Source organism: Amia ocellicauda, chromosome 21 (genome assembly GCF_036373705.1).
Source record: "Amia ocellicauda isolate fAmiCal2 chromosome 21, fAmiCal2.hap1, whole genome shotgun sequence".
Taxonomy (NCBI): Eukaryota; Metazoa; Chordata; class Actinopteri; order Amiiformes; family Amiidae; genus Amia; species Amia ocellicauda.
The window spans coordinates 13,413,115-13,429,401 of record NC_089870.1 but is presented as its reverse complement, the minus strand read 5'-3'; the positions used below and the strand labels follow the sequence as shown (position 1 = coordinate 13,429,401).

General features: G+C 41.0%; 1 protein-coding gene across 2 annotated transcripts in view; it reads right to left on the bottom strand.

The window, feature by feature from the left end:
- Positions 1-1,358: 1,358 nt before the first annotated feature.
- The window catches only part of bahd1 (bromo adjacent homology domain containing 1), a 49,175-nt gene continuing 34,246 nt past the window's right edge, over positions 1,359-16,287 (bottom strand). For both annotated transcript variants that reach the window (XM_066693972.1, XM_066693973.1), the window contains exons 3-7: positions 11,722-12,095; positions 11,193-11,352; positions 10,093-10,172; positions 9,555-9,646; positions 1,359-9,047 (exon numbers count right to left, since the gene is read on the bottom strand). In XM_066693972.1, the coding sequence (XP_066550069.1) occupies positions 8,861-9,047; positions 9,555-9,646; positions 10,093-10,172; positions 11,193-11,352; positions 11,722-12,095 (893 nt within the window). In that variant the 3' untranslated portion in view covers positions 1,359-8,860. The remainder of the gene's footprint in view (positions 9,048-9,554; positions 9,647-10,092; positions 10,173-11,192; positions 11,353-11,721; positions 12,096-16,287) is intronic.

Here is a 16,287-nt window from a genome sequence, read left to right as displayed (position 1 = left end):
CATTTACCACTACCAAAAACCCTAATTCGGTCATTTAAAATTATTTCAGTGCACAATTAACCTTAATTACTAAAAAATAATGAACCATAATCAAGTTAAATGCACCCTAAAGTGTGATATTCATTAAAAGGGTTTGAAAATGGTAAAATATCCTCTTCTTCTGTACGTTGTGATTTAAATTACTACAAACTAATAGCGCCCTCTAGGGGTTACACAACACTAGACATTACATTTCACTTGGAAAATGGTCCGTGTTTTCAAGGAATTATAATGAACAAAAATATAAGTATTGGTCCCACGTTTCATGAGCTGAAATTTAAGAAAGCTTATTTCTCTCAAATTGTGTGCACAGATTTGCATCCTTGTTAGTGGGCAGTTCTCCTTTGCGCAGATAATCCATCCACCCGACAGGTGTGGCATATCAAGAAGCTGATTAAATGGCATGATCATTACACATGTGCACCTTGTGCTGGGGACAATATAGACCACTCTAAAATGTGCAGTTTTGTCACACAACACAGTGCCACAGATGTCTTAAGTTTTGCAGGAGTGTGCAATTGGCATGCCGACTGCAGGAATTGAATGTTCATTTCTCTACCATAAGTCACCTCTAACGTCGTTTTAGAAAAACTGGCAGTACGTCCAACCAGCCTCACAACCACAGACCAAATATAACCACACTAGCCCAGGCTCTCCATATCTGGCTTCTTCACCTGCAGGATCGTCCGAGACCAGCTACTGGGGCAGCTGGGGGGTTGCACAACCAAAGAAGTTCTGCACAAACTGTCAGAAACCATCTCAGGGAAGTTCTTCTGCTGCTAGTCATCCAGGGTCTTGACCTGACTGTAGCATGCTCCTGCAAAACTCGAAATCCATAGATTAGGGCCTAATGAATTGATTTCAATTGACTGATTTCCTTATATGAACTTTGAATTTGTTGCATGTTGAGTTCATATATACTAAACACAAATATAAAGTACACACAGGGAGAATACAGATCTGAAGGTGTACTCAAGAGCTTTAAAAAAAAAAAAAAAAAAAAGCTACGACGTTTTTATTTTTATTATTTATTTTTTCTCTGAATTGAATTTACGTGCCATGTCTACTACTGTACTAATGAGATTGAGAGAATTCAAGTAGTTAACCAGGCCTAAAATGTAGAAGAAAATGTTTCCCACTTTAATAGCAAATTATTTTATTGACCGAGAACAGGCTCTCTTGTTCACAAATATTCCTTCTCTAATGGCTAAACAGACAAATGCGTCTTGGGCTCTCTGGCAAGAGGTCAGATTCAAGGTCACATAGCTGCTGACTGGAAGCTTTTGTAAGGAGAAAAACAAAAAACAGCAGAAACAGGATTCAAGTTCAATCAAAACATATATTTTTTTTCCTTCTAAAATCAATACACTTCCATTTTCACCTTTAAAATGTACTTTTTTTTTTATGTGTTACATTTGCAGATTTATTTTGTATGCCCCCAAAAGAAAAAAAAAAAAAAGAAGAATATTCTGGAATGTCTCTCATTCCACTTGTAAACACTCAGACCTGGCCACGCGGGGAAAGGGCATTTGATAAGGGGGCTGAAAAGAAAGTGCATATACAAGAAATCACTGTTAAAAAGATATAAAAATCAGTCAAGAAAGAAAACGGGTTATCGGATGAACCTGCACATCACCAACAAGTTTTTGTTTTAATACACGTATATAATTTAACACCTGCATTTGCATGTTCTCTACAATTACTTATCAATTAATGACTACATTCCCTACTCATAGCCCATCAATGCTGAAAATGATTGTTAATATATTATGTAAAAACAGCTTAAAATCGTTACACATTTAGGTCTTTGGGACACTTATGTTTAGGGCAAAGTATGATAAGCACAGATCATAGAAAAACAAAACAAACAAACAAATAAAAAAGAAATAAGAAAGGCCCTTGCATCAATCATTCTGAAGGGCTTTTGGAGCCGTCCCTCTCTTCCACAATTACACAACTGAAAGCCAAAACCCACCAAATATGATGCTTTTCTGCAGCCCTCCCAGACAAGGGAAATTTAAGTGTGCCACTCTGAGGGGCAAGCAAGTGTAAAACGGTCAATAATAAAATACTGCAAGGATCCCTGTAAATAAATAAATAATCAAATCAAATCAAATCAAATCAAAATACGAAAAAATGATTGTCGAGGCGGTTAAGAGTCAAACTGTTCAAAGATCTCACCTATGCAAAGTTTGCCATTGTTTAAACAGATGGTCTGGAGGTATGTAACCAGGTTTTGTTGGGGGGGATTAATAAGGGTTAATTAGTAGGGCTGCAGCAGGCTTTAAGGGAAACGATTGTGTGTAATTGTCTTAGCAGAGAGTCCCAGAACACCGAATTCGTTAACAACGTGTAATAACTGGTCACGGTTTATACAGTCTCTTCAGAAAGACAACTGACCTGGACCACTGGACATGTAATACACATGCACGATTGAGGGAGGGTTGCTTTAAGCAGATAAGTCTTTACATACTTTCTTCTTTTAAAGAAAGTTATGTTAGTAAGTGTCCCCTACAGAAATGTACCCCACAAGTTGTTCAACATAAGCAAGATAACAATATCACAAAGTTGGTTTACAGTTTTTATAAACCATTCACCTCTCTCAATTTTAAATAGTTACGAAAAAGCAGATAGACACTCTGCTGCAGGACTCGGCGGCTGTCGTTACATGGATCCCACATGACACCCTGTGGCAACTCAGTATAAATGCAGTTACTTTTTCTGCGAACACTACAAACATCTCACTGAGCTTAAAACCTCAAGAAAACCTGACTGTGGTTTTTGTTCTGTGTGCTTGTGCCCGTGTTCTGCACGAGTCCCAGAATGTCTGGGAAGATTTGCAACTGTGTTTAAGGCAAGGCAGACGTGTAATTACAGAGGAAGTCTGAATGAACACCCTGTTTTCTTCAGTATGTGACACACTGCTCTGTGGTGTGGTGCTGAATGGGGCTTGAATTAGGCACTTTTTGCAATGCAGTACACAGTTTGCCTGTTTGTTTTCAGTCTTTAGGTAATACCCACTGATTTCTGTGACTCGTCACAAGAAATTCACTTCTGGAAAGAATGGTGGATTGAGAGCAAACATTCAAACCTGAGAAAAAAAATGGAAATAAAAAAAGTCTGAACTATGAGCTAGACAGGCCCTATTTCATTTAGTTCAGCACTGTGCTCTGCTACCACATGCACCACAACAGGTCTACGTCCTGGAGAACCAGGCAGAGAAGGGAGGGAAAAAAGCAAACTAAAAGCAAAAAACAAAAAAACAAAAAATGTAGTCAGCATGCATCACGTTTCATTCATGTAAGAGATGGAACAAAGCTTTAACTGACCAATGTCAAAAAAGAGAAAAGAAACGGGAACTTGGGAGCATTGAAAACCATCTTAAAAAGTCAGCAATCTACCAAGCAATTCATACTCTTTAAAGACAAGTACCCTTGTTAAGGCAGTGGCAGATAAAGGCCAAAATTCAAGGCCTGTCAGGGGATCCACAGACAGAGTGCTAGATCTCTCCTGCTGGGGTCCTGTTCTCTTTAGTGTATATTCATTGCTTTAGCAGCTCGAACTGACTGCATGGTTCGTGCCTCACAGGGTGGGCTTATGGACGGCCTGCGCAGGAGTCGGCCTGTTGTGCCATGAACACTGATGTTCACGATGCCGTGTTGTGCACTCGGATTCAATGCTCAGCAGAACTCAGCCAGGATATTAAGCCAACATACAGAAGTATGGATCGGAGGGGCCACACTGCAGTAAAACCCTGCAGCAGCGGGTACAGCACACCCCCGGCAGCATGACCTGCCATCGTTAGTCGTGCGAGCCATACACCTGGTCTGCTGAAGCACTAGGATCGCTAGGACACTTTGAGATGTGAAGAACTGTATTCGAGGGCAAGGTAATTTGATTTTCCATACACTCACTACGGAGTTTCACTGAAAAGTGTCCTACATGGCAATGGTGGATTTGAAAATGAAAAAAAAAAACACCTCTTCAACTACATTCTTCGGTAACATTTAAAAAAAGGCAGCCTTCAATAGTGTATGCATTTCCCTTAGCGCATACAACTTCATAGCCCTGTTATGAGGAACAGTTAGGTTTTTCCCTTCTCTGTGCAGTGACTACATATGCCTGAATTGAAAGTGGATACAAATGGACGTCAATGCCGTAGAATCAAAAGGTTTCTTGTGAAGGCCTTTATTATTTTGTCCTGTTTAACATGTAATTAAATCATGAAAAAAGAGTTACTATAATTTTTCCCAACCTTTTGATCCACAGCAAATACACTGCCCTACGGATTAATACTTTTCCAGCGAGCAGTGAGAGAGGCGAGGTGAGGACACGGGGCTGCAGGACTGGAAGGGGCATGTCAGGTCAGTGTACCGAGTACTGGGAAGGGACTGCAAAAGGATGAGGTTAAAATGTTTATTTCACATTTCATGTAACCTACTTTAACACGGTAAATTGTATGGCTAAATAACTATTTAATTCTCTCAAATTTTAAATACACTGACTTTACACAGAACTTTCTTGAGTAACATAAAATAGCCTACGATCTGTGAATACGTTCAAGTCTTCATAGTGCAAGTCTGCATGTTGGATTGTGTTTGGAATGACCTGCGAGAGCAACATCGGATAGAAAAACTAGTTTAAACTCTTTCGGACACAATCGGGGAAAAGCAAGATGTGTACGTTTTAAAAACATGATTTGAGTTGATGGATTTATTATGGACAGCATGCAGCAGTTTAAATCAAACTGAGCTTCTAATTACATTGTGGATGAAGCACTTAAAATCCCCATTTCTTAAAATACAAACCTATAGATTAAAAAATAAAAAAAGAACAGGCACTCAAATGAAATAATGAAAACTGCAACCTTGTTTCACAGAAGAAAAAACCCTTCAGTTTTATAAATAAGCTCCTGAAAGGTAAATCAGCAGGGATGCTAGCTGTCAGCATTTTTTTTTTTCTTTTTTTTTTTGTCCGCTAAATCCCAGATAGCATGACAAAGCATTTAAATATAACACATTTACAAATATACTCTATATACTCCAAAATAACTGGTTTCCATTTTTTCCTCATGATTAAATTACAAAATATATATGCAGGCATTTACACCAGCCATGACCAAGGGCAAACAGATTTATATTTCTCCACTGGTAAGATCAGATCTAGTTACATTTCTTGGGAGGGGGTTCATGTTCACGTTTTATTCACCTACCAGTCTCTCAAATCAAGAAGAATACAAACCTTTTAATTCATATAAAAGACAAATGTGTGCATCATAATGTAGAAGAGTGCGTTATCGGGGGGGGCTGTCCACAAGTCTGGGGAATGAAACGCATTAGAAATGTGGGTTGTTTTTCTCCCTCCCCAAGACAAACAATCTGATAGCAGTGCCCAAGTGTATCTTTACACCAAAGAAATACAAGAAACAAAACCGAAAACACTGGCTTAAGATCTTTGAGAAAGTGCTTTGTTGATACATGATTTGTAATGCCGAAAGCAATTTCTAATGACATGGCTGACATGCTAAATCCATGCTTTACATAGTAAGGAATATCATCAACTGTAGATGTAAAGCTAATTTTAACATTAAATGTTTATACTAACAGTTATTATTTTTAAATGGTTGTGGGTAATTAATACTATCCAAGAAAATTACTACTAAAGAACGTTTTTCAGATGACATAAATGACAGTATAGAATGGGCTTCATTTTCAGCCTGTACTATTGTGCGTCTGAAAAAGACCAAATAAATACATGTTTAATTGTAAATTACACACTGCAGGAAACAAAATTACTTTTCATGACCATGAAATTCTCTCATCAGGACTTACTGCAGATAAGTTTAATTGAAACTCATATATTATTTATTCCATTTGTAGGATGTTTTTATAATACACAGGTCTGTCTTTTAAATAATGCAAACATGCTATGCTGTGATTTTGATTTGGTTGGAAAATGCCCAGTTTTGCCACTCAGATTTTAAATATTTACATTTAAATCAGGGGACTGGGAGCTAAAAAGCATCTAAGATTATTCAGTACCCTGGGTTAAAGATTTCATTTCCTTTTTTTTGATGGTTTGTTTTGTTTTTGTTTTGTTTTGTCTGTCCAGGGCCTTGTCTGTATTGTCAAGACTAGATTACAGCCTACATTGTTCTTTATAAAATGCCAAAAGATATTTTTGTATATCAACTTCAAATAAAATCTTTATAATGGTAATTCATTGATCTTTCAGAAATTTACATTTGGTCTGGTAAGTCTGCTGCACTTAACAGCAAAACATGATTGAACTACATGGTTCATAGGACAGGAATCAGAAGTAAAGCACACTTATAAAAAAATAATTAAAAAAAAGCGATTATTGACATTAATGTGTGTAGTTCCCCACACAATAAAACATTATTCAAATTGGTTTCAAACTCCTCAATCTCCTCATTCCCCAACCCAAGAAAAAATCCCAGTATAAAGGCTCCAATATAAAAACTTAACGGTTTGGTATTAACTTAATTCCTAGCATCCCTGGTGGTCTGCATTTGGAGGCTGTCACACATCCGTTTGTATGCAAGTACAAAGAACACATGGATTTCTTGTATTCCAGTGACTCTACACATGCAGTCCTGGAATAAACTCTGCTGTACAGGACATCTGAAGAACACTGTATTCCCGGCCAAATCAGCAGAGCTCCAATCACAACCCACACTCGTCTTACGATTACCTATTATCAGAGATGACTAGAAGTCTGTTTCCATGGGTTTGATATCCGAAGGCTATATATGAAAAAGAAAAAGAAAAAAACCAAAAGTGAAACATTTGGTTGCAGATAGAAAGAATAAACCACTGTTTTGTTTCTTTCCAAGTCTATCAGTGTCACTCAGTTTGAAAACGGGATTTCATTCTTGCTTTTGAAAGTAGAGCTACGTCACTGTCTACTTAAGTGTTGCTTCACAAACACCTTGCTACAGCATTGCGTGCACAAATGTAGTCCAAGTGTAACTCACTCACAAAAAAGGTGTAGAAGAGAAGCTCATATCTGTGAAATTCAGTTTAAGAAAAAGAAAGTGTGGTAATTTTTTAACTTCCTCTCATGAAGAATATTGTACGCAGATGGCTACCAGACCCTAGTAAAAGACATAGTAATTCTGGTAGAGAAGCATTTTAAAATCACTGCTTACCTACAATCCAAAAGCAACCAGTTTCTGATTCATAGTAGAAATTCAAAATAAGGGTGGGGATAATAAAAAGCTCCAGGATTTAAAACAGGCTGCTGCCCACACAAAACTGAGAAGTGTGTGTGTGTGTGTGTGTGTGTGTGTGTGTGTGTGTGTGTTTGTGTGTGTGTGTGTGTGTTTGTGTTTACAGGAGGAGAATCATTCCCTGATCCCATAGGGAGGTGGGGAGAGCCTATTTTTCCGTCTACACATATACAAACATAAATATGCAGAATTTCTCCCGGATAATATTAGTAGCGGGGAAAGCCAAGAACACAATCATAAAACTTCTAATATAACATAAAATCAATTAGTGCAAACAAACAATGGACACGAGCGGGGGTGGGCGGCCTGGCGGGGTTTGGGGGGATAGGGGCTCCACTCGGTGACATCCTTTGGTTTCATCGGGGGGTGGGGAGGTGGGGAGGTGGGGAAGGTTTGCTGCCTACATCTCTACCTGCAAGGCGTAAGGCAAGTTATGGGTTATCGGTGGGGAAGCATTGAAACAAACAACACCTCCCTCTCATTGGTCAATTCACAAGCAGGGAGCCAAACCGCTCCTGTGGGGAAGCCCCAATGGACCCTGGGATAGCTGGCCCTCCCATAGTGAGTTCTGGTCAGAAACTGCATTTCTACCCCCCCCCCCCCTTTTTCAAAAAATCAAAACAATAAACAAGCAAACAAACAAACAAACAAAAAACAGTACTGTCAGGAGATGGATTCAGTGTTGACCATCATGTGGATTAAACCAAAACTGTCCAGTCAAGACCTGTGCAGCAAGCCCAGGGTCATGGTCTTCATCGTTTCGATATGAAAGTTCTCCAACTTTCAAAGTCTTACTGAGCGCAAATAAATAAATTAACTTACCCTACCGCAGAGGACATGGGTATATACTTAAAAATTAAAAAGAAAACCATAATCTTTGTCTCCGATTTAACGTATGCCATTAAACATTGTTGTCACACTTCTTGTTAGACATCACACTTATTGCACCTTCAAGTCATATCCTGGAATTGGTATTAATCGCAGGTATACAATACACGCTTCAGACACAACAGATAAAAATCCTAAACAAACTAAAAATTATACGACTTCAAATCATTTTCAAAACATAATATTCATGTGTTTTTTTTTTTTTTCTTTTTTTTCTTTTAGTTTTTGTCATTGATATGTTGCATTTTCCCACATACTATTATCCAATAACTTTTGGGTTATTGGAGGGGGCGGGGGGGCAGGTCCTGGTATGGTTGACCTGTAATTTCTACCAGTGTGAAAAGAGTGAAGTTCCCAGTGACTCTCCTGAAAGTGCCATGAGGTGGACACTCCTGTCCCAAAAAACACCCCCTTCTTTGCGTCTCCATCTCTAACCAGTAACTCCCCCAGGGTAAGGCGGGCTCCCACAGGTACGGTTTGGCACTTGTCTGCTGGCCTATTTCATTTTCAGTTCAGGTACATCAATTGGTTTTGTCTGCTAAGTTCCTCTCTGTGTATCTCAGTGTCCGAGTCCCTCAGTGCAACAGCGGGGGCAGGCGGGCGGGCGGGGTGGGGGTGGGGGGGGGGTGGGGGGTTTGCAGGCGGTGCCGGCAGGCTGGCACTCCTCGTCGCGGGGCAGCGCTACTGCAGGTTCTTGAGGATGCGCCCATAGCGGAAATCGTAGACGTGGCGACAGAGGAACACCAGGTCCGGGTCGATGCTCATGGGGACTCGGCGGTGGGCCGGGATGGCATACTCTGGGGAGGGCGGCACCATGGGCATACTTTCAGGGAGACCCTCCCCGCGTCGCTTCACCAAGGCACAAAATCTGAGTGGACAACGAAAAAGAAAAGCGCATGTTCTCACTCGTTTTCCTGTACCTGAATCAAGTGTACAACAGGCCCTAATGCACTCTATTCGGACACAAATGGAAATTGGGCATTAAAGACGGAAAACAGGAGACACTTCTTCACACAGAGTGGCGTCACAATCTGAACAAACTCCCCAGCGATGTGGTTGAAACTGAACATTTGGGAACATTTAAAAATAGACTGGATAGGATCCTTGGATCACTTAGTTATTAATGGACACCAAACGAGCACAATGGGGCGAATGCCCTCCTCTCGTTTGTACACTTTGTGTTCTTCTCCAGACACGAAGACACCATTAGAACACACACAGAAAAGCATTAAAAAGTAAAGAAAAAAGCAGGAATATCATTGTCACAGAGCTTTATCTCTTGAGTTTACAAGTTTCTCTGAAATTGGTGTTATTTTTTTTTTTTTTAGAGATTAGTAAAGCCAAGAGAAACTCCAGTTTCCAGTGTTCCACTTACCTACAGTATTGTGCTAATGTCAGAACGTAGCACTTATCTTCAATGCAAGCCACGCTGTTCTCATCCTGATGCCGAGATGCAAAAATCTCATTCTGAAAACGGGAGGGGGAATAGTGTTTTTATTAATTAAGTTTGTGTAACAAGTGTACTCTGCATTTGCAACTAACTCCAGAGAAGAGCAACTTGGATTTTGAGAACAAATCTCTTTAGCCACCACCAAGTACTGTTGGTTGATCCCCAGCACTGACACACAGCTACACATGACAGCTGTGTCCTCTAGATTCTCAGAGCTTCGGTCTGACGGGAGGGAACAAGGGCAGGATGTCAGTCCCTTCTTGGTTATAGAAACTAAGGTAATGGCAATGTTACTCAGTTCAGAATAATGATCGGCCGCTCGTCCCCGGTGGTACTGTTTTGAACCATTCCAACTTTATTACTAGTAACCGTAGCAAATGATTAATTAACAAGGCCATTACCTTCTTGGGAAACATCCAATACATGTATGAGAAACCCTGGATTAAGCCTGTGAATGACCTACCTCACAGTGCATGCTGGGATTTCTGCCTCCCTGAGTGTGTTCTGGGCGATAGTACCAAAACAGACTCATCATCAACTCTCCTGCAGAACAGGTTTGGACAGGGGAGGGAACAGAGGAAGATAGATGTACATTACATATTCACCAAATTAGCTCACATTTATACCATTTGTTAAGAGCAATGTGATCAATACATGCTGTACTTTACTTGCAAAAACTGTGTCACAACACTGTAAATGTTCTCAAGAAAGTTTAGTAAATCTCCCATTGGCAAAAATCTGTTGACGACAATGCAACAAAACAAATACAATATTTCATTTTGCTGGCATTTAAAAGTGCACCTCCCCGCTATAAACCAGAGAGCTATCACTTTCCTTTTCCAGCTAGATCCTAATTGTACCCAATAGCTCTTAAAGCTATGACTGAGAAACAGGCCCTGGGAGAATACAATCCGATCCAGCCAACACTTCCCATCCATCATGACAGAGCATAGAGACGATGTGGTCTTCACTGTGAATCCTTCGCAAAGAGTGAAAACTCAGCATGGGTTTAAATCGGTGACTATGCTCCCTGTACATTTAATAATTAAAACTGCCACCTCCGCTAAGAGCAGGTTTTCAAATACAAATACAAAAACTGAATAAAGGAAACCAACTTCATTTTGCAAGTCATTCCTTTTTTCCTGTTCCTGGTGAATGTCCGTGTTGTGTTCACAGCTCGCGGCTGAGTAACCCAAGAGAAAATCTCCACCCTCCAGTGAAAGCCTGGGGTTCATGAGTTATGAGCACTTGTGGTTTATAAAGAGCCTGCCTTGCAAACCACAAAGAGTGAAGGGGTCACCTGATTTAATATCAGTGGGCAGGGTAGCCTTTCACCAGCTTAGACTATGGCAGGAAGCTACCTTTTGTGAAAAGCAAATACATTTTAAATAAAATAGAACTATAATTTAGGAGATTTTCCTTTGGCTTCTTAGCCCCATAGATTAATTAAATCAGAATTCAAAAAGATAAAGAAATGTAAAATGTAAAAAAGGAAAGAAAAAAAGTATATCAAGTAATCAGACATGCATCCACAGATTGTTTTCAGAAAAACACTCCGCTCACCAGTCTTGGGGTCCTCCCACAGGGCGGAGATCTTGGCAACATAGGGCAGCGATTTCTTGCGGGGCCCTGAACGCAGCAGGACCGTGTCTCTGACACGGATCACTTCGCCGTCGCGCTGCACACCCTCATAACACCTCCTCAGCGCCGGCTCTTCCTCTCCCTGCAGCACAACACAGCGCACTGAGCACAGCGAACACTGCCCTGAACACAGTTAACACCTGCACTGAACACAGCACACAGCTCATGGAGCTCTTCCCACGCTTTATAGGATCAACAGGGACAATTTAACAATAGTACGCGATGTAAGATTTTGCCAATTTCTCCAGAAAACTACTGCTTAAATTTAAACGAAAAAAGCAATACAAATTTAGAGTAGGAGAAGGGTATGGTCCCATTCTACAATCTTACTATGTATACCTGATTCCAAATAACTGACTATTTGATTCTCTGCAAAAGAAAGTCTACAATTAACAGTTGCTGTCATGAAAGATGGCACTGTGAGAGGGAAGGAGGCAGAGGGCCAACTGACCACAATGAAGACCTCCTTCTCCACGGGCAGACCGATGGGCAGCCAACCGTTGGTGGCTCTGCGGCGGGTTATCCTCTGCTGTTTGCCAGTGCTGCTGGCGTGGCCAGGGGCCAGCTGGCTGTCTGAGAGGTGCGGGCAGCCCGTGGTGCTGCGGACACCGGAGCGAGAGCCGCTGGGGGCCTTGGCGCTCTGAGGGCACTCCCGCGCCACTTTCAGCTGGGCCTGGGGCTGGCTGGGGTCCGAGAGAGGTGCCTGCAGGTGTGGCACCGACTGGGCCGCAGGAGGCACCGTGGGCACTGGGCATCCTGAGAGAGGCAGGGTAGGTGACACTGGAATAGCTGGGCTGTGCTCGTCCAGGGAGGAGGTGTAGCTCTCTGAAATGGGGACACACACACAGCCATGACACACGCTCACCATCACAGGCTGCAGCTGCTTCTTCATACACAAGCACACACTGATGTGAGGAAAATCTACCAAGTGGGAATTCTGTGCAATAAATCTAGAAAGATACATGTGATCATTACCACAGTAGGAGTACTATTTGAATAAACAAACAAGGAAATAAACAAATAAAAATAGGCATGGGCATGCTTTTGAATAATATTAATATTTTGAAACGATTCAAATAATACTTTTTTTCCAAATATTCCAAATCATATTGGGGGCAGGGTGGGATGCTACCGACACCGTGTGAGGGTTGGGGGCATATTGAAAAAATATGTATTAAACAAATAGCATCATATATTTTTTTTCAAAAGATATCATCTGCTGCCGTTTCATCTAGTTTCCTTTCTTTTTTGAACAGCACGTTTACAGATAAATGTATATGACTTTTTGTATCATGATCCTGATAAACATTAACAATCAGATTATTATTTTTTATACATTATAATTTATCTGTGGGAGAATTAAACTTGCAGATCCAGTATTTAAAGTGCACGTTTGTGTTGCTCTAATCTGAACTGTGTAGCCATGTTCATTAGTCGTAGCTCAATGAATGTAACTAACTTGGCAGAATTTACTCCTAAGAGCAACTAATACAATTATACAGTATTGTGAAAATGCCTACAACACACTGGCATCAATAACTTATTCAAAGTGTTTTTCACAAATTCAATGTTAGCATTATTTCCTGGATAACCTCTACATAAGTTCAATCAATTACAATAAGTGTCTCTAAATAACTGAATCACACATCCATAACATCGTGTGCGGCATCAACTTTTATTTTGTAGGGGGTTCCTTTAAAAAATATACCTTGTCCTGACACCTCTGTCAATGGATCAGGTAGCGGTTGTATTAATGGCTAATCGCGTTTCAAGGTTGTGATGCATTTCTGCCGGTCTGTAAAGTTAAGAAACATCTGCCTGTCATTTGTCAAATTTGCGATGGTTTCACAGGCAACTGGGAGTCTCTGTGGGAACACAACTCTGATGCATGCACACTTAGTGCCTTATGTTTATGTTGTCATCCAGAAAAACATCTATAGTAGCATTACCATATTGCCTATAGTTATCGGTAATTAGGGTGTATCAATTAAATTAAAATACATGATCGATCACAAAAATATGGCTTATCTAGAGTTTTAAGCGAGTCTAAACAAGGGAAAGCTAAAAAAAAAAATTAATTAAATATGCATATATACATTTATCATCTCCCAGAATTAAACTACTATCAGAAGCAATCCAACCGAAGTATCCAAATCGAATATTCGCATACTCGTGCCCATCCCGAATAAATACACGCATAAAAAAAAATCATGACACAAAACAAAAATATTTTTGAAAATACTGGACTCTCAGACTTGGGAGTTGCACAGCACAATACGAACATAGTTTAAGGAACATGTTACGGTATGCAAGTCTTAGGATTTAAGAGGGGGAAAAAAAGAATCTAAAAGCAATAAGATACTCAATTGACTGGGATCATCAGTTTTCAACTAAGCGTGAAATTGTTTTTAAGCACAATATAAAAGCTCGCAGCACTTTACTCTTCAGCTCAAAGAACTGTCAGGTTATTAAATTAAAAAAAAAAAAAAACTCTGAACATGTCTTAATTAAAGGAAGTAGGTTGGTAGTATGTGGTGAAAAGTATTTAAAGGTGTCCTCTACCCAAACACCTGACTTATTATTATATTATAATGTAGCTGTAAAAGGAAAAATGACTTGGTGTGTCTAGTCTCCTACAGTATTCAGGCATCTGAATCTTTGCCTGAAGTGTAATCTAATCCTAAATAAAGATCTCCGTGCCAAAGAGGGTTAACCTTTAATTCATGAAGTTCTGAAAAAGTTCAGTAAAACAGTGCCAGTCACATAGTGAAGGGCTGGCAGCTGGTGGCGAGAAAGACCACGCCCTAATGAGCACAGAGGTCACGAGAGTAACCGAGAGGCCACACAGTGCCGGAGCGGTCACTGGATTTACAGCGAGTCAGAGCCTGTGGTGTACCGAGGGCTGGACTCTGGCCAAGACCGAGCAGAGCAGTGTCTGCAGACTCCTAGCAAGCCAGCCTTTTTCTTCTCCTATCAAATACATTAGCCCAGCAGGGAGGTTTATAGCGGGACCTGCCAGAGGGATCCGCCACGCAGCTACAACCAGCTCCCCGAGGCCGGCGATGAAAAATGAATTCACACAGCCGGAGTGCTCAAGCAGGCTCTAAAGCCCGGCGCCTCGCAGCACTCCCCTGGAAGAAACTGCCTGCCTGCCGTCTCCTCTCACCTCCCTGCAGCAGGGGGCTCCAGTGGGCACCGCAGACTGTGACCGGCCGTTAATCACTGTGCAGCACCACTCTCTGGATCATGACCGGATTGTGCCGAGGTCTCGGGCAGCGATGCGTCTTGCCTGATGGACTGATCCCGTTTCTGAGCTTCTCGCAATCGGTAAATAGCTGGGCAGCTGAATGTGTCACACAAGTGCAACTAAACCCATAGCTTCTTTCTTCTGTATCTCTTGATCCTGAGGCCCAGAAACGAGAACACTTTCGGATTTCAAAGAGGCTTTTAGGAATCGTTGTACCGTGATTTAACCAAATGAGCAGAATGTCATTTTAAGTGCTGCAGTGTCTAGTTAAGCATGTCAGGATTTGACCAGGACTAGCTGAGGAAGCCCCCATGCAATTAGACGGCACATAACTTGCCGAGTTATTGGCAGATCACAGCCTCTCTCAAACCCAGCCTGATCCTCTCAGTACAAAGTGACCCCTGTCTGCTTGCGCTGCTGGTTTCTTACTGCTGCAGTCTGCAGGCCAGATACTCGGTTCCTTCAGGGCTGGGTAGCTGCGACATTCCTGCTTGATGATTACAGCGTGTGGAATTTTTGTTTTGTTTACCGAAGTACAAGGGAGAGCAACAGCTTCGGGAAGCCCTGTCTCCAGAGGACTGAGGGGTTCCTGGTTATGGGGAACCGCCTCTAGAGAGAGCACTGGACAGACCAGCTGTTACCCACTGCAGGAGACTAAGCCAATGCGTTCTCAAAAAACGACCGATTCCTTCTGAGGCAGTACCGTTTTCTTTTTTGTTTTTTTCGCTCTTAACAGCCGATAACCTTGGAATCCTCGGCAGCTGGATATGAACGATAAAGAATGTGATTTATGCATGGAAAGACGTACGTTTGCCTCGCCTTGACCGACTCCAACCTACAGAGTAGTGGTTTTAAAACCAGGCCGATACAGAATCCAAACTATTTTCAGTTGGGCTCTTTTGGTTTTGGGTTGACATGCCTAGTCATACATATGGCTTTCTGCTGACCAACATAGTATGTCGAACTGTTTGATATGGTCGTGTGGGCTGCCGTATTGGCTCTAGATCCTGCGCTCTTGCATTGTTTCAAAAGCGTTTTAACTGTGAAACAGAGCATTCATGGCATTACTCAGGAATGAGGAATGCTTCAGGTTCCTGAGCTTTTTTGGCTCGTGACCAAGTATTTACAGATACAAACGAGGACCACATTCATCTGATTAAAGGAAGCAATCCCAAAGCCTAAGCGTAGATTTGAACGTCATCTTCCTTTTGGTCTTATCTGGAAATTTGCAACTTGAGGTCAATTCACATTTTATACAGGCTATGCTGCCCAAACTGGTCTTTTACATTCCTTAAAACTATCAAAAGAGGACACGCTAGAGAGACATTTAGTGTCTAAACCCAAGCAGATGTCTAGTCACCGTTTATCGTTAATCACTGCTCTGCAGGTCAGTGTAGACACATTAGTGAGAGCTGAATGTTTTAAATGCCTTGGTTGATAATGTATTATTTCAACTTTCATAACAGTATAATGTGTATATATATGTGTGTAAGATGTGTTTATATCAGAGCATTAAGACATGCTAGGCTATATACATAACTCTCACCCTAACTTGAACACTGCTTCAGCTAAACTCTTAACCTAATAATATATTAATTCATATTTAATATTTAATCTCAAGCTACACTAATAACATTACTAGACATGACCCCATTACAAATATAACATTAATGGAAACTACAACTCTAACCACAGCCCTGTGCTAATCCTTAACCAAAACCAATAAAGCAAATTGTAAGACCAACAACAGACCAACTTTAACCATAACAC